General features: G+C 38.8%; 1 protein-coding gene across 3 annotated transcripts in view; it reads left to right on the top strand.

Annotated features, from left to right (window-relative positions):
- PCDH11X (protocadherin 11 X-linked) overlaps nucleotides 1–19,334 on the top strand; it is a 169,560-nt gene that overhangs the window by 89,915 nt on the left and 60,311 nt on the right. For 2 of the 3 annotated variants that reach the window (XM_070366004.1, XM_070366005.1), the window contains exon 3: nucleotides 14,829–17,312. In XM_070366004.1, coding sequence (XP_070222105.1) covers nucleotides 14,829–17,312 — 2,484 coding nt within the window. Of the gene's footprint in view, nucleotides 1–14,828; nucleotides 17,313–18,918; nucleotides 18,970–19,334 lie in introns of all 3 variants that reach the window. The other variant, XM_070366006.1, reaches the window with a different exon arrangement.

The following is a 19,334-nucleotide window of genomic DNA, read 5'->3' on the forward strand; positions in this document are numbered from 1 at the left end:
TGCCTTGGGTTTATCCTGTTTGGGACTCTCTGGGTTTCTTGGACTTGAGTGATTACTTCCTTCCCCATTTTAGGGAAGTTTTCAACTATTATCTCCTCCAGTATTTTCTCATGGTCTTTCTTTTCATCTTCTTCTTCTGGGACCCCTATGATTCGAATGTTGTTGCATTTAATGTTGTCCTGGAGGTCTCTGAGATTGTCCTCATTTCTTTTAATTTTTTTTTTTTCTCTCTGATTCATTTATTTCTACCATTCTATCTTCTACTTCACTAATCCTATCTTCTGCCTCTGTTATTCTACTATTTGTTGCCTCCAGAGTGTTTTTGATCTCATTTATTGCATTATTCATTATATATTGACTCTTTTTTATTTCTTCTAGGTCCTTGTTAAACCTTTCTTGCATCTTCACAATCCTTGTCTCCAGGCTATTTATCTGTGATTCCATTTTGATTTCAAGATTTTGGATCAATTTCACTATCATTATTCAGAATTGTATATCAGGTAGATTCCCTATCTCTTTCTCTTTTGTTTGGCCTGGTGGGCATTTATCCTGTTTCTTTACCTGCTGGGTATTCCTCTTTCTCTTCATCTTGTTTATATTACTGAGTTTGGGGTGTCCTTTCTGTATTCTGGCAGTTTGTGGAGTTCTCTTTATTGTGGCATTTCCTCACTGTGTGTGGGTTTGTACAGGTGGCTTGTCAAGGTTTCTTGGTTAGGGAAGCTTGTGTCGTGTTCTGGTGGGTGGAGCTGGATTTCTTCTCTCTGGAGTGCAATGAAGTGTCCAGTAGTGAGTTATGAGATGTCTATGGCTTTGTAGTAACTTTGGGCAGCCTATGTATTGGAGCTCAGGGCTGTGTTCGTGTGTTGCTGGAGAATTTGCTTGGTATATCTTGCCCTGGAACTTGTTGGCCCTTGTGTAGTGCTTGGTTTCAGTGTAGGTATGGAGGCGTTTGATGAGCTCCTGTCAATTAATATTCCCTGGAGTCAGGAGTTCCCTGGAGTCAGGGTTTGGACTTAAGCCTCCTGCTTCCAGTTATCAGTTTTATTTTTACAGTAGTCTCAAAACTTCTCCTTCTGTACAGCACCATCAATAAAACATCTAGGTTAAAGATGAAAAGTTTCTCCACCATGAAGGTCACCCAGAGAGGTTCACAGCGTTACTTGGAGAAGAGAAGAGGGAGGAGGGAGTTAGAGGTGACCCGAATGAGATGAGGTGGAATCAGTAGAGGAGAAAGTGGGCTAGCCAGTAATCACTTCCTTATATGCAGTCCACAACTGGACCGCTCAGAGATGTTCACAGAGTTATACAGAGAAGAGAAGAGGAAGGAAGGAGACAGAGGTGGCCAAGAGGATAAAAGGGGGAATTGAAAAGGACAGAGACAGATCTAGCCAGTAATCCATTCCCTAAGTGTTCTCCACCATCTGGAACACACAGAAATTCACAAAGTTGTGTAGAGTACAGAGGGGTTAGGGAGGAGGCACAGGCAACCTGGTGGATAAAAAGGAGAGTCCAAAGGGAGAGAGAACAGTCAAGCCAGTAATCTCGCTCCCAAGTTAAAAATGGATACTGAAGATTGGGTTGTTAAAGGTATAATATTGGTAAAAAAAACAAAAACAAAAACAAAACAAAACAAAACAACCTAAAAGCCAAAGTTAAAAATCTAGAGTACAGTTTGTAATTTCAAAAATACAAGGTTAAAGAAAGGAAGAAGGAAAAGAAAGAGAAAAAACAAACAAACAAAAACAAACAAAGTCATAAAAATTATAAAGAAAATATAGGTACAAAATTGATAACAAATACCAAAAAGCTAAGTTAAAAATCTCCTTTTGAAGACAATGGGTTGCTTTTCTGGGTGCCTGATGTCCTCTGCCGGCATTCAAAAGTTGTTTTGTGGAATTTACTCAGCGTTTAAATGTTCTTTTGATGAATTTGTAGGGGAGAAAGTGGTCTCCCCGTCCTATTCCTCCGCCATCTTAGCTCCTCGATCAGTTTGTCAATTTTATTTATCTTCTCAAAGACCCAACTTTTAGCTTTGTTGATTTTTGCTATGGTCTATTTTGTTTATTTTCAATTTTTTTCTGTCCTAATTTTTATGATTTCTTTCCTTCTACTAACCCTGTAGTTCTTCATTTCTTCCTTTTCTAGTTGCTTTAGGTATAGAGTTAGGTTATTTATTTGACTTTTTTCTTGTTTCTTCAGTAAGCTTGTATTGCTATGAACATTCCCCATAGCACGACTTTTACTGAATCCTATAGATTTGGGGTTGTTGTGTTTTCATTCATTTCTATGCATATTTTGATTTGTTTTTTGATTTTTCCTGTGATTTGTTGATTATTCAGAAGCATCTTGTTCAGCCTCTATATGTTGGAATTTTTAATAGTTTTTTTTTTCTTTCTGTAATTGACATCTAATCTTACCACATTGTGTGCAGAAAAGATGCTTTAAATGATTTTAATTTTTAAAAACTTACCAATACTAGATTTATGGCCCAGGGTGTGATCTATCCTGGAGAAGGTTCCATGTTCACTTGAGAAAAAGGTGAAATTCCTTGTTTTGCATTGAAATTTCCTAAAGATATCGATTAGGTCTAACTGGTCCACTGTAGCATTTAAAGTTTGTATTTCCTTGCTAATTTTCTATTTAGTTAATCTATCCATAGGTGTGAGTAGGGTATTTAAGTCTCCCACTATCACTGTATTACTGTTAATTTCCCCTTTCATTCTTGTTAGCATTTGCCTTACATATTGCGGTGCTCCTATGTTGAGTACATATATATTTATAATTGTTATATCTTCTTCTTGAATTAATCATTTGATCATTATTTAGTGTTCTTCTTTGTCTCTTTTCATGGCCTTTATTTCAAAGTCTATTGTATCTGATGTGAGTATTGCAACTCCTGGTTTTTTTTTTTTTTTTTGGTCTCCATTTGCGTGAAATATCTTTTTCCAGCCCTTCACTTTCAGTCAGTATGTGTCCCTTCTTTTGAGGTAGGTCTTTTATAGACAGCATATATAGGAGTCTTGTTTTTTTAACCGTTCAGCCAGTCTATGTCTTTTGGTTGGGGCATTCAACCCATTTACATTTAAGGTAATTATTGATAAGTATGATCCTGTTGCCATTTACTTTGTTCTTTGGGGTTTGAGTTTATACACCCTTTCTGTATTTCCTCTCTATAGAAGATCCTTTAGCATTTGCTGAAGAGGTGGTTTGGTGGTGCTGAATTATCTAAGCTTTTGCTTGTCTGTAAAGCTTTTGATTTTTCCTTCATATTTGAATGAGATCCTTGCTGGGTACAGTAATCTGGGTTGTACATTTTCCTCTTTCATCACTTTAAGTATGTCCTGCATACTGTTCTGGCCTGAAGAGTTTCTATTGAAAGATCAGCTGTTATCCTTATGGGAATCCCCTTGTTTGTTACTTGTTGTTTTTCTCTTGCTGCTTTTAATATTTGTTCATTGTGTTGGATCTTTGTTAATTTGATTAATATGTGTCTTGGACTGTTTTGCCTTGGGTTTATCCTGTTTGGGGCTCTCTGGGTTTCTTAGAATTGGGTGACTATTTCCTTCTCCATTTTAGGAAAGTTTTCAACTATTATCTCCCCAAGTATTTTCTCATGGTCTTTTATGATTCAAATGTTGGGACATTTGACATTGTCCCAGAGGTCTCTGGCGTTGTCCTCATTTCTTTTAATTCTTTTTTTTCCCCTCTCTGCTTCATTTATTTCCAATATTCTATCTTCCACCTCACTTATCCTATCTTCTGCTTCAGTTATTCTACTGTTGGTTCCCTCCAGAGTCTTTTTGATCTCATTTATTGCATTATTCATTATTGATTGACTTTTTTTTTTTTTTTAATTTCTTCTAGGTCCTTGTTAAACATTTCTTGCATCTTCTCAATCCTTGTCTCCAGGCTGTTTGTCTGTAACTCCATTTTGTTTTCAAGATTTTGGATCATTTTTACTATCATTATTCTGAATTCTTTTTCAAGTGGACTCCCTATCTCCTCCTCTTTTGTTTGGTTTGGTGAGCATTTATCAGATTCCTTTACCTGCCATGTATTTATCTGCCTTTTCATCTTGTTTAGATTGCTGTGTATGGGGTGGCCTTTCTGCCTTCTGACAATTTGTAGTTCTTCTTTATTGTGGATGTTTCTCCCTGTGGGTGGGGTTCGACGAGTGGCTTGTCAAGGTTTACTGGTTAGGGAAGCTCGTGTCAGTGTTTTCGTGGGTGGAGCTGGATTTCTTCTCTCTGGAGTGCAATGAAGTGTACAGTAGTGCGTTTTGAGATGTCTTTGGGTTTGGTGTGACTTTGGGCAGCCTGAATATTATAGCTCAAGGCTATGTTCCTGAGTTGCTAGAGAATTTATGTGGTATGTCTTGCTCTGGAATTTGTTGACTCGGGTGGAGCTTGGTTTCAGTGTAGGTATGGAGGCTTTTGGATGAGCTCTTATCAATTAATATTCCCTGGAGTCAGGCCTTCTCTGGTGTTCTCAGGTTTTGGATTTAAGCCTCCTGCTTCTGGCTTTCAGTCTTATTCTTACAGTAGCCTCAAGACTTCTCCATCCATACAGGACCAATGATAAAACATCTAGGTTAATGGAGAAAAGATTCTCCACAGTGAGGGACACCCAGAAAGGTTCACTTAGTTACATGGAGAAGAGAAGAGGGAGGAGGGAAATAGTGGTGACCAGGAGAAGAAGAGGGGGAATCAAAAGTGACGAGAGCAATCTAGCCAGTAATCAAATGCTTATGTGCTCTCCACAGCCTGGAAAACCCAGGGAGGCCCACGGAGTTACATAGAGAAGAGGGAGGAAGGAGACAGAGGTGACCAGGAGGAGAGGTGGTGGGTCAAAAGGAGAGAGACAGATCTAGCTTGTAACTGTTCCCTAAGTGTTCTCCACAGCCTGGAATACCCTAACAGATTCAAAGAGTTGGGTAGAGTAGAGAAGGGGGAGGGAGGAAATAGCGATGACTTAGGGGAGAAAAAGGAGAGTTAAAAGGAGGAGAGGGCAATCAAGCCAGTAATCACACTCTTAAGTAAAACTGGGTAATGACGATTGGATTCTTAAAGGTACAGTATTGATAACAAATACCAAAAAGGAAAGATTAAAAATCTAGAGTAGGGGTTACACTCTCAAAAATACAATCTTAAAAAACAAAACAAAACAAAACAAAATCCCACAAATTATAAAAAAAAAAAAATGAAATTTGCTTTAAAATAGGGTCTATTTTTTGCAAGGTAATAGTAAGTTATAAAATGAAAATTAAAGGAGTAATAAAGGACTAAAAATTTAAAAATGATAAAAGTAAAAATATATCTAGAAAATTTTCTGGAGCTGTTGCAGGCAGTGTGGGGTCAGTTCAGTTTCAGATAGTTCCTTGTTTCAGCTGATACTTCTCAAGATCTATAGGCCTCTTCCGATGTAGTCAATGCTAACTACAGGGTTTTAATCTGTTGCATCTGTCACTTCCAAAGCTGTTCCCTCTGTTTATTTTGGCTTCTTCTGTTTGCTAGTCTTTTCAGTGTCTAATTTCTGCCCTGACACAAGGAGGCGAAAGTGGTCACTTATTTAGGCTCACTTGTTCAGTTGTGGTGTGGGGAGGGAGGAACACTGCAAACAAATATCACTGGCATGTGTATGGAGTGCTTGCAGTGTTTCAGCCTCACTGGGTTTGCCCCTGCTCATGGCATGTGTGCTTTCCCAGTGTACACTCAGGCTCCAGGTTGCTCTGCAGGTCAAATGTCTAAAGTGGGTCCTGGGTTGCATTCCCTTCCCAGTCTAAGTCACTCATGTTCAGGTTCTCAGGTACTCCACAAAGGCACAGATTCGGTTGGGCCTGCGTTTTGTGCCCTTCCCAGACCTGAGCAACTCTGGCAACCAGGTGCTTGGCGAGTGCACTCCTAGGTGGGGTGGTGCGTTTTATCACCTCCCCTGCCCCAGCAGTTTTGTTTCCTGGGTGCACAGCAGAAGCGCTGTCTCAGGTGTGCCATATATTTCCTCTGGGGAGCTGGTCTCTGGCTATGACCCTCCTGGGGGATGGCAACTGTCCAGGATCCCAGGAAGACTCTTAGCAACTGGCAGCCTGCTCTCAATTTGGTAGAGGATGCCATCTCTGGGGCCAAGATTGCCCCTTTCCAGCTGCCTCTGGTGGGGGATGGGCCAGTCTGCAGCCTGCTTGCTCTCCTCTGGTATTTGCTCAGTTCTTTGTTCTGTGAACAGGCTGGCAGTGCCTTAGGTTAGAGCTTTTCGCGGGAAAGCTCTCTCTCTTGTTCCCCCCCCCACCCCCCCTCTCTGGCTATCCCACAGTTTGGGTTGATATCTCACGTTAGATCCCTCAGATTTTCCCCAGGGTATTCAGGCCCGTTCCCTACCCTAAGCAATGCATCCTGCACCTCCCGGTTCAGCCCACACTTGCTGGTGGCAAATGCGAGTGTCTGGGCTACTTTTCTGCTGGGAGTTGCCTTTAGGCACATAATCTGTGGGTTTTATTTATTTATTTATTTATATATTTTCCCTCCTGGTTATGTTGGCTTCTGAGATTCCAAAACTCCCCACAGACCCGCTGGTGACAGGGTTTCCTGGTGTTTGGAAACTTCTCCTCTTTTACGACTCCCTCCCTGGGACGGGTCTCCATCCCTAACACTTTTGTCTCTCTTTTTATCTTTTATATTTTGTCCTACCTCCTTTTGAAGAAAATAGGCTCCCATTCTGGGTGCTTGGTGTTTTCTGCCAGCGTTCAGAAGTTATTTTGTGGAATTTGCTCAGCATTCAAATGATCTTTTGATGAATTTGTGGGGGAGAAAGTGGTCTACCCATCCTATTCCTCTGCCATCTTAGGACTGCCCTTGATGAAAGTGAAAGAGGAGAGTGAAAAAGTTGGCTTAAAGCTCAACATTAGGAAAACTAAGATCATGGCATCTGGTCTCATCACTTCATGGCAAATAGATGGGGAAACAGTGTCAGACTTTATTTTTTGGGGGCTCCAAAATCACTGCGGATGGTGGTTGTAGCCATGAAATTAAAAGATGCTTACTCCTTGTTAAGAAAGTTATGACCAACCTAGATAGCATATTGAAAAGCAGAGACATTACTTTGCCAACAAAGGTTCGTCTAGTCAAGGCTATGGTTTTTCCAGTAGTCATGTATGGATGTGAGAATTGGACTGTGAAGAAAGCTGAGCGCCGAAGAATTGATGCTTTTGAACTGTGGTGTTGGAGAAGACTCTTGAGAGTCCCTTGTACTGCAAGGAGATCCAAACAGGCCATTCTGAAGGAGATCAGCCCTGGGTGTTCTTTGGAAGGAATGATGCTAAAGCTGAAACTCCAGTACTTTGGCCACCTCATGTGAAGAATTGACTCATTGGAAAAGACTCTGATGCTGGGAGGGATTGTGGGCAGGAGGAGAAGGGGACGGCAGAGGATGAGATGAATGGATGGCATCACTGACTCAATGGACATGAGTTTGAGTGAATTCTGGGAGTTTGTGATGGACAGGGAGGCCTGGCCTGCTGCAGTTCATGGGTCACAGAGAGTCGGACACTACTGAGCGACTGAACTGAACTGAACTGATGCTGATAATTCATTTAGATAGCAGTAGCTTATGTGTTTAATTTTCAAAGTGAATAGATATTAAAATTTTATTTTGACTGTGTTGGTTCCTTGTGTTTTGTAGAAGATACCTGTCTTGACTTATGGAACTGGTGTGCCAGTTATGCAGAAGAGGTAGTGCCTTCAGAGGAGGAAAATTACTGCAAGAATCATGATGATAATGAATGTAATGAATATAATGGCAATGATGACCATACTGTTCATGATGAAAATGATGAATTTTCTAATGATGATCACTTTGACATATATATGTGTGTGTGCTTAGTCATGTCCAACTCTTTGTAACTCCATGGACTGTAGCCTACCATGATCCTCTGTCCATGGAATTCTCTGGACAATAATACTGGATTGGGTAGCTATTCCATTCTCCAGGGGATCTTCCCAACCAAGGGATCGATTCCCTGTCTCCTGCACTGCAGGCAGATTCTTGACTATCTGAGCCACCAGGGAAGTCCCAGTGATTATTATTTATTTTATGATATTAAAAAAGCATACTACTGACAAAATACTTAACATCAAAGAGATTTGGGCTTCATGTTTCCATTTTGCTAAAGACATGGGCAATAATGAAGAATTGGAAATGATCTCAGAGGACATGGTACTTCCTTCTAAAATAGAATCAGGAAGACATTTAGGTAAATGGAAATGAGTTCCTCTTCCCCTTAAATTAAAACAGGAAAGCATAGGTCAGAGGTAACATCTTAATGTCTCAGTGTTTCAATGTCTCAAGATAGAGCCCAAAGGGTCAGTACTGGCTTGGTAAGCCTTGGATTATGAAAATAACTCGGACTGTAAATGGCCTTACCTGGAGCTTTCTATGATTCAGTGGATAAGATACTTTTATCTGGGCATGATTTAATATTGTCTGTCCTAATTTTTTTTCTGCTTATAATTAGCTCTTATTCCAGAGGCGTTTCAAAGCTATCTCATGTCCTCTATTCCTTGCCCAGTCTTAACCCACAAAGAACACACATTTGAGTTAAAGTCTGAACTGTAGAAAGCCAAGTCTAAAATTGCCAATCCTTCCCTTGTAGCTCAGTTGGTAAAGAATCCACCTGCAATGCAGGAGACCACTGTTCAATTACTGGATCAGTAAGATCCCCTGGAGAAGGGATAGGCTACCCACTCCAGGATTCTTCGGCTTCCCTGGTGGCTCAGCTGGTAAAATATCTGCCTGAAATGTGGGATCCACTGGGGAAGGGAAAGGCTACCCACTCAGTATTCTGGCCTGGAGAATTCCATGGACTGTATAGTCCATGGGGTCTCAAAGAATCAGACACGACTGAATGACTTTCACTTTCACCTCCACTACGAAAAAGACTCTTTTAATCTGTGAAATGTGCAGGGGATAAAAGACCCAGGTTTGCTGTCCATCCATATTCCAACAAACCCTCCCCCTACCTCCATGATGATATGCCTCTGACTGTTGGGCTACAACCTACCTATTAAAAACTAGATCACTGAGAAATCTAGTATTTTCATTAACAAATGTGAACAATGTTTTGGTGACTAAGAATACTATACACTCATCATCATCATCCACAGGATATGTCTGTTCACCCATGATAGCATTAGCATTAATGACTTCCAATTATTCAGCATTGCCTTGATTAGAATGAGCCATCTATTATTAGTCACTGCCCATTTGAAACTCCATTCCCTAAAGAGCAAAGGATTTGACATATTCTTGCAGTGATTATTCATTTTCAAGAGAATGTAATCCAAGGATAACTTTGTCATTTATTTAACTTTTCTCAAAAAAATCTGCCGCCATATTTATCATGGCATCCAGTTAATCAATATTCCAACACCCTGATACAGAGAAGAAATGACCTTCCCATATGATATAGAAACTGAAATCATTTTTTGGAATAAAGGAGATTTCTGAGCTTTGAGGATTAAATCCAACAGAAATTGGTTGAGAACTTTCCACAATTCAGAGAGTATAGAACCAATCAGAGTTATAATCACTCTAGAAGCTCTGAGACTTAAAAGATAAAATGTCTTCATAAGATCTTAGATTTTCTAACAGTATTTTCCCCTTGACCCCCAGATTTACCTTATCTTACATACTAACTGTCTTTACCTAAAGTTTTCTCTGACAATGGGTCAGAAGCATCTTGAATTTTATCATTCTGATATTAATAACAATCAGCTAGGTTTTCAAAAGTATCTATTAGTGAAATATCATATAGAAATCTTTCTGTCAGTGGCACAATGGGGATCAAGTAACAGGTTTTTTTTGTTTTATTCTTTTTGGTGATGATTACCTGCTGATTATCTCACACCTGAGAACTCTCCATAGTAGAAGAATTCTTGCCAACATCAGTAAGGCATCCCTTTTAAGAGGCAACTATAGTTGAAACTGTTGAACTCAAAGTCAAGAGACTTGGTGCTCAAATATGCCTCTACAATAAACTAACTGTGTGATCATGAGCAAATCACCCAACCTCACTGAATCTCATTGTCCTTTTTGTAAAAGGAGAAGAAGGAAGGCTAGATGATATCTGAAGTTCCTTCTAGTACTGAGATTGAAGGATTCAATATACTGTATTCTTGTTTTCTTATGAAACCAGCTCATCTAACTTGAGCACAAGGGAAGCAGCTGCTAAAAAGAGCTGACTATCAACAATTAGGAGTGACATTTCATTTGTTTTGCACGTGTTTTCAATTAAAAACAGTTAGTGATTAAAATCACATGCTTGAAAATATAGTCCTTAAAAGACAATATTTTCAAATAAAATGTAAAACATTAAAATGTCTGGGATCAAGTCCAATTTTTATTCTAAACATTTGCTAGTATTAAAGAGCTTTTTTTTTTTTTAATATTATGAGGCATGCTTAGATTTTGCAAGTGTTAGAAATTGCAGAGAAAGAGAGTGAGCTAGCAGGCAATGGAACAAGTAAGAAAGATAATGTTGAGTTATTATACATACTCATAAAAAATGTTGGTTTCCTCCTAGGATGTTGGTAGAGTGAATCAGATTTTGTTCTCTGCTTCATTTATATATGTCTCATATTTAGTCATTTGTTTAAGACTTTCCTTTTTTTTTTTTTTTTTTAAAAGTCAAAATCTGGCTTTTCAAAATTAAGTTACTGAAAAAAGTGGAAACCTGATGAATGAATTTCTTTCAGTTCCCATCTGTTCTCATGTATATAATCACCCTGGTATCTTCAATTAAATCTCCTTTGTGCCAGTCTATAACATTATGAATTTAAGTGAACACTTTAAAACATTTCAACCCAAATGCTTATTCCAAATAATATAGTCACATAGTTTGATTGTTCTTTTAGTTGGAGGACACAGAATAGTGATAGTGACACATGACCACAAAAAAGCAAAGATATAGATTTATCTTATGTCACACACACACACATACACACACACATTCTGAAGTAAGAGAAAAATACACTTTAAGACAGACATTGAGTGAAGTAAGTCAGAAAGATAAAAATAGGACTTACTTGGTAGTACAGCGAATAAGAATCCACCTGCCAATTCAGGAGACACTGGTTTGATCCCTAGTCTGGGAAGATCCCACATGCTATGAAGCTACTAAGCCCATGGACCACAACTACTGATCCTGTGCCATGCTTCAAACAAGAGAGTAGTCCCTGCTCTCCACAACTAAAAAAAGCCCAAGCAGAGCAATTAAAACCCAGTGTAATAAAAAAATAATTTTTTAAAAAAAAGAGAAAAACAAATATGATATATTAATGCATATATGTGGAATCTAGAAAAAAAATGGTACAGATGAACTTATTTCCAAGGCAAGAACAGAGAGGCAGACATAGAGAATGGACACGTAAACAAAGGGGGAAGGAGAGGGTGGGATGAACTGGAAGATTAAGATTGACATATACACACTCATGTGTGAAATAGTGGGAACCTGCTATAAAGCATAGGAAGCCCAGCTCAGTGCTGTGATGACCTAGGTGAGTGAAAAAGGCAGGTAGGAGGGAGGTCCACGAGGGATGGGATATGGCTGATTCACTACAGCAGAAACTTAACACAGCACTTTAAAGCAATTATACTACAATTAAAATAAAAAGACAGAGGTAGTATCAAGACGCTGTCATTTTCAGTGACCTTCATGAGTACCTACTCTTTCATAAGAAAGAAAAGAGTAAACTGTTCCTAGTGTTGAAATCTGATGAAATGGAGGGAAAAAATAAGTCAATGGAAGGACTTACTTTTCTTGGGACTTACATTAACACCAAAGAACGATATGCTATGAATGTCATAGTTCTATTCAGTTCAGTTCACTTCAGTCACTCCTTTGTGTCCGACTCCTTGCGACCCCATGTAACACAGCACACCAGGCCTCCCTGCGCATCACCAATTCCCGGAGTCCACCCAAACTCATGTCCATCGAGTCTGTGATGCCATCCAGGCATCTCATCCTCTGTTGTCCCCTTCTCCTGCCTGCAATCCCTCCTAGAGTCAGGGTCTTTTCCAATGAGTCAACTCTTCGCATGAGGTGGCTGAAGTATTGGAGTTACAGCTTCAACATCAGTCCTTCCAATTAACACCCAGGACTGATCTCCTTTAAGATGGACTGGTTGGATCTCTTGCAATCCAAGGGACTCTCAAGAGTCTTTTCCAACACCACAGTTCAAAAGCATCAGTTCTTCAGTGCTCAGCTTTCTTTATAGTCCAACTCTCACATCCATACATGACCACTGAAAAACCATAGCCTTGACTAGATGGACCTTTGTTGGCAAAGTAATGCCTCTGCTTTTTAATATGCTATCTAGGTTGGTCATAACTTTCCTTCCAAGGAGTAAGCATTTTTTAATATCATGGCTGCAGTCACCATCTGCAGTGATTTTGGAGCCCAAAAAAATAAAGTCTGACACTGTTTCCACTGTTTCCCCATCTATTTCCCATGAAGTGATGGGACCAGATGCCAAGATCTTCATTTTCTGAATGCTGAGCTTTAAGCCAACTTTTTCACTCTCCACTTTCACTTTCATCAAGAGGCTTTTTAGTTCCTCTTCACTTTCTGCCATAAGGGTGGTGTCATCTGCATATCTGAGGTTATTGATATTTCTCCTGGCAATCTTGATTCCAGCTTGTGTTTCTTCCAGTCAGCGTCTCTCATGATCTACTCTGCATATAAGTTAAATATGCAGGGTGACAATATACAGCAAGGACATAGTCCTTTTCCTATTTGGAACCAGTCTGTTGTTCCATGTCCAGTTCTAACTGTTGCTTCCTGACCTGCATACAAATTTCTCAAAAGGCAGATCAGGTGGTCTGGTATTCCCATCTCTTTCAGAATTTTCCACAGTTTCTTGTGATCCACATAGTCAAAGGCTTTGGCATAGTCAATAAAGCAGAAATAGATGTTTTTCTGGAACTCTCTTGCTTTTTCCATGATCCAGCGGATGTTGGCAGTTTGATCTCTGGTTCCTCTGCCTTTTTAAAAACCAGCTTGAACATCAGGAAGTTCACAGTTCACATATTTCTGAAGCCTGGCTTGGAGAATTTTGAGCATTACTTTACTAGCGTGTGAGATGAGTGCAATTGTGCAGTAGTTTGAGCATTCTTTAGCATTGCCTTTCTTTGGGATTGGAATGAAAACTGACCTTTTCCAGTCCTGTGGCCACTGTTGAGCTTTCCAAATTTGCTGGCATATTGAGTGCAGCACTTTCACAGCATCAGCCTTCAGGATTTGAAATAGCTCAACTGGAATTCCATCATCTCCACTAGCTTTGTTCTTAGTGATGCTTTCTAAGGCCCACTTGACTTCACATTCTAGGATGTCTGGCTCTAGGTCAGTGATCACACCATCTTCTGTGTATTCTTACCACCTCTTCTTAATATCTTCTGCTTCTGTTAGGTCCGTACCATTTCTGCCCTTTATCGAGTCCATCTTTGCATGAAATGTTCCCTTGGTATCTCTCATTTACTTGAAGAGATCTCTAGTCTTTCCCATTCTGTTGTTTTCCTCTATTTCTTTGCACTGTTCACTGAGGAAGGCTTCCTTATCTCTTCTTGCTATTCTTTGGAACTCTGCATTCAGATGCTTATATCTTTCCTTTTCTCCTTTGCTTTTCACTTCTCTTCTTTTCACAGCTATTTGTCAGGCTCTCCAGACAGCCATTTTGCTTTTTTGCATTTCTTTTCCATGGGGATGGTCTTGATCCCTGTCTCATGTACAATGTCACAAACTTCATTCCATAGTTCATCAGGGACTCCATCTATCAGATCTAGGCCCTTAAACCTATTTCTCACTTCCACTGTATAATCATAAGGGATTTGATTTAGGTCATACCTGAATGGTCTAGGGTTTTCCTTACTTTCTTCAATTTATGTCTGAATTTGGCAATAAGGAGTTCATGATCTGAGCCACAGTCAGCTCCTGGTTTTGTTTTTGTTGACTGTAGGTTCAGTCTATTGTGTCCGCTAATTAAAAAACAACAACAACAACAAAAAAAAACAAAAAGAATTTAAAATAACATTGTGCTGTTAATCTCTAAGATGCTTTTTTTTTTTTTTTTTTTTTGGGCCACCCCGTATTTGCAGCATTTTAGTTCCCTGACCATGAATTGAACCTGGGCCCTAGTAGTAAAAGTGCCATGTCATAACCACTGGATCACCAGGGAATTCCCGAAAATTCATTTTAACACCTTTTTGTATAGGGGGAAAAAAAGGGAAATTTTGTATTCTTTACACAAAGTTTTATTCTTATCAGAGTTTGCATATTTACTCCCTTTGCCAAAGGTTTTAGCTTTATTTGTTAGACGTTGTATATGCACTTTTGTGTTGGTTATTTTATACTTAATTGTTACTTTCGGTAGTGAAAAGTGCCCTAAACAGCTGAAATCTACAGTAAGATATTTTAATTCATTTGAAGTAACCATGGTTAATTCACTTATAATTTCATTTTCCATGTGAAATGGTGATAATTCTTTTTAAATTCTACATTATTCTTCTTTTTGAAATCTTTAGTAATTCAAAAAATTAGTTATACTTATCACTGTAAAATGCTGTAACCTGAGAACATCTTCTAGAACAATTCAAATTTCACAAATGTTTGGAGATGTTAAGCACCTTGTTTGTGTTGACACTATTATAGACAAATTTGGGACTTAGAACCTAAGTCTCTGGCATTTATTTCTGAGTTGATCCTATGTCATGTGGCTTCAAGTAATTGAAAACAAGTCTCATTAAATAATAACATAAGCTAAAATGTTTAATTCTTTGTTTTTCAGGGTCAAAATATTTTTGGGCTTGATATCATTGAAACCCCAGAAGGAGAAAAGATGCCACAACTAATAGTTCAAAAGGAGTTAGATAGGGAAGAGAAAGATACATATGTAATGAAAGTAAAGGTTGAAGATGGTGGCTTTCCTCAAAGATCCAGTACTGCTATTTTGCAAGTCAGTGTTGCTGATACAAATGACAACCATCCAGTTTTTAAGGAGAATGAGATTGAAGTCAGTATACCAGAAAATGCTCCTGTAGGTTCTTCAGTAACACAGCTCCATGCCACAGATGCTGATATAGGTGAAAATGCCAGGATTCATTTCTATTTCAGCAGTCTTGTCTCCAGCGTGGCCAAGAGGTTATTTCACCTCAACTCTACCACTGGACTTATCACAGTAAAAGAACCACTGGATAGGGAGGAATCTCCAAACCACAAGTTACTGGTTTTGGCAAGTGATGGTGGATTGATGCCAGCAAGAGCAATGGTGCTAGTAAATGTTACTGATGTCAATGATAATGTCCCATTGATTGACATAAGATACATCATTAATCCAATCAATGGCACTGTGGTTCTTTCAGAAAATGCTCCTCTCAACACCAAAATTGCTCTCATAACTGTGACAGATAAGGATGCTGACCATAACGGTAGGGTGACGTGCTTTACAGATCATGAAGTCCCTTTCAGATTAAGGCCAGTGTTCAGTAATCAATTCCTCCTAGAGACTGCTGCATATCTTGACTATGAGTCCACAAGAGAATATGCAATTAAATTACTGGCCTCAGATGCTGGCAAACCTCCTTTGAATCAATCATCCATGCTCCTCATCAAATTAAAAGATGAAAACGACAATGCTCCAGTTTTCACTCAGCCTTTCATAAGTCTTTCTGTTCCTGAGAATAACTCTCCTGGTACCCAGTTGACAAAAATAAGTGCAACAGATGCAGACACTGGGCGTAATGCTGAGATACATTACCTGCTAGGCATTGATGCTCCATCTGAATTCAACCTGGATCATCGTACAGGCATTCTGACTGCAGTGAAGAAATTGGATAGAGAAAAACAGGAAAAATACTCATTCACAGTTCTGGCAAAAGATAATGGGATGCCATCTTTAATAACCAATGCCACAGTCTTAGTGACCATTCTTGATCAGAATGACAATAGTCCAATTTTCACTCACAATGAGTACAACTTCTATGTCCCAGAAAACCTTCCAAGACATGGCACAGTAGGACTAATCACTGTAACTGATCCTGATTATGGAGAAAATTCTGCAGTAACTCTCTCCATTTTAGATGCAAATGATGACTTCACAATTGATCCACAGAGTGGTGTCATCCAACCGAATATTTCATTTGATAGAGAAAAACAAGAATCTTATACTTTCAATGTAAAGGCTGAGGATGGTGGTAGGGTATCACATTCTTCAACTGCCAAAGTCACTATAAATGTGGTCGATGTCAATGACAATAAACCAGTTTTTGTTGTCCCTCCTTCCAACTACTCTTTTGAATTGGTTTCACCATCTGCTAATCCAGGCACAGTGGTCTTCACGGTAGTTGCTATTGACAATGACACTGGCATGAATGCAGAGCTTCGTTACAGCATTGTAGGAGGAAACACAAAAGGTCTGTTTATGATTGACCAAACAACAGGCAACATTACACTGAAGGAGAAATGTGTCCTTGCAGATCTTGGTTTACACAAACTGATAGTCAAAGCCAAGGATTTAGGGCAACCTGATTCTCTCTTCAGTGTCATAAATGTTAATCTATTTGTTAATGAGTCGATGACCAATGCTACACTAATTTATGAATTGGTGCGCAAAAACATTGAAATACCAGTGACCCAAAATGTTGAGACAACTCATACATCCTCACCATCAAGTGACTATGTCAAAATCATGGTTGCCATTGTTGCTGGCACCATAACTGTCATTCTTGTTATTTTCATCACTGCTGTAGTAAGATGCCGCCAATCACCACACCTTAAGGCTGCTCAGAAAAACAAGCAGAATTCTGAATGGGTTACTCCAAACCCTGAAAACAGGCAGATGATGATGATGAAGAAAAAGAAGAAGCATACCCCTAAGAACTTACTGCTTAACTTTGTCACTATTGAAGAAGCTAAGGCAGACGATGCTGACAATGATAGAAACACCGTCACACTAGACCTTCCCGTTGAACTGGAAGAGCAAACTATGGTCAAGTACAACTGGGGCACTACACCTACTACTTTCAAGCCTGACAGCCCTGATTTGGCCCAGCACTACAAATCTGCCTCTCCACAGCCTGCTTTCCAGATCCAGCCAGAAACTCCCCTAAATTTAAAGCACCACATCATCCAGGAACTGCCTCTTGATAACACCTTTGTGGGCTGTGATTCCATCTCCAAGTGTTCCTCCAGCAGTTCTGATCCCTACAGCATTTCTGAGTGCAGCTATCCAGTGACAAATATCAAGACCCCTGTGTCTGTACACACCAGACTGGTAGGTAATCAAAGTTTCTCACTAACCTTTCTAACTTTATTTTTCAAAATTATTTTCAGTTGAAGTAGGGCTTTACAGAATCTACTGACTCAATGGGGGATCAAAACGATCATATTTTTCAGAATTATCCAAATAGGTATATGGATTCATTTAAGTTTAATGGAAAATCACAACAAAATGACTCCTAATTATAGGAAAATTGGGTGAGAAATGATGATTATAATAGAGGCAGTGTTGTCTGTAGATGGCACTATGACACTTCCTGTTAGAGAGAAGTGAAGTGAAGTGAAGTGAAGTCACTCAGTCGTGTCCGACTCTTTGTGACCCCATGGACTGTAGCCTACCAGGTTTCTCAGTCCATGGGATTTTCCAGGCAAGGGTACTGGAGTGGGTTGCCATTTCCTTCTCCAATATACTGGAAAAACTCCAAAATTTTTGGAGGTCATGACACTGTCCTCAGTACAGTTGTGTGCATGAGGACGAGAACAGCCCGGGCTGCATATATCACAATAATACCTTTTGGAATTTGATAAGCAAATCTTAATGGTACTGAGACTGCCATCTTCAGTTGGTAAAATCTGTCTACCCAAGATAGTCGAATAGCATCCAGATATCCTCCCCACTCACCATGCTTCCTAGCCCCCACAATGAAAAGGGAGTATAATGTTCAGATTAGGAACTCACCATTATTTTGGTTTATACATCTGTATTGACACAATGTAGCAAGAATGAAATTAGGAAAATGAAGTCATGCTAGTCTCATGTTCAGTCAAGAGAATGAAATATATATGAGACCTCTACTCTAGATATTCATTTGAGTATTTGCATATTCATGCAAGGTATTGAGCACTTCAAGAGACATTCTTAAGAGATAATGACTTTTGGAAAATGAAATATGATTGCTTTCTCTAATGGGCCTGAAGGAAAATATGAGCATATTAAGACCCAAGGCACCTGCGTACAGCAATTTAAAATCCAATGAATTATGAAAACAAGAGCTTATATAGTCTTCTTAACGATATTTCATGGAGAAATGAATAAAAATGTATCTAGAAATCCACAACTAAATTAAATAATTTAAGTATGATTATTTCCTTAATAAAGTTATATGATGGAATTTATCTACTTTTTTTTTCTTGCAAAATCATGCCATATGTTGACTTTGTTTGTGTTACTCTTAAGAAGGTCTTCATCTCAATTTCAATGAATAAAAGCTTCTAAAAACTTAGTTAGGCTTAATAAAATGTAGTAATATGAAAGTCAGAATAAGTTTCTTCTCACCAAAGTTAGAGATATTAAAGAAATCTATCAGGATTCCAAATAGCAATGAAAATAATTTATGATTAGGAAATGTCTTAAGAATCGAAGTCACTCAAGGATCAATGCATAGTTAAATAATACAATGTTAGCCTTTCTCAATCACTGAGCAAAATTAAGAAACTAATTTAGCTGTGCGTTCATTTTTGTTACAATAATTTCATAATTATGCTATTGTAAATGGTAAAATAGAACCCTACTCTCTGTGGAGTTTTTTATATGCTTTGAATAAGTTTACAGGGCAGTGGTTATTTCTACAGTTTACATGAGCCCCATGTTTTCTACCAAGGTGGATCTTAAATGGGTGGCAAACATAACAGATGCCTAACATCTCATCATGGTGAGTTTTTATTTATATGTAACCATTAAAAAGTGTGATCTCATTTCCTATTTCTCATTGCTATCATTCTGTTTTTGGAAACATTTCTCAACAAAAAAGTATTTTTTATGACTAGCACTTTATGTGTTTTGTGTAGCCTAATATCACTTTTCCTGGGGGTAAATTTGTGATTCACTTAAAAACCTACAATGAGTAGGGTTTGTGAATTACTTTCACAAAGCATCATTTTTAATAGAATGGCTTTTAAAGTTTGTTAAAAGAGAAAATTCTGGTTTCAACTGTTTTCAAAAGCATGGAGATGTTTAAGAGCTAGACTTATTTTACATGAAGACAAGAACATACAGTAAGCAAACCATAGATGGTTT

This window comes from Bos mutus, chromosome X (genome assembly GCF_027580195.1).
Source record: "Bos mutus isolate GX-2022 chromosome X, NWIPB_WYAK_1.1, whole genome shotgun sequence".
NCBI lineage: Eukaryota > Metazoa > Chordata > Mammalia > Artiodactyla > Bovidae > Bos > Bos mutus.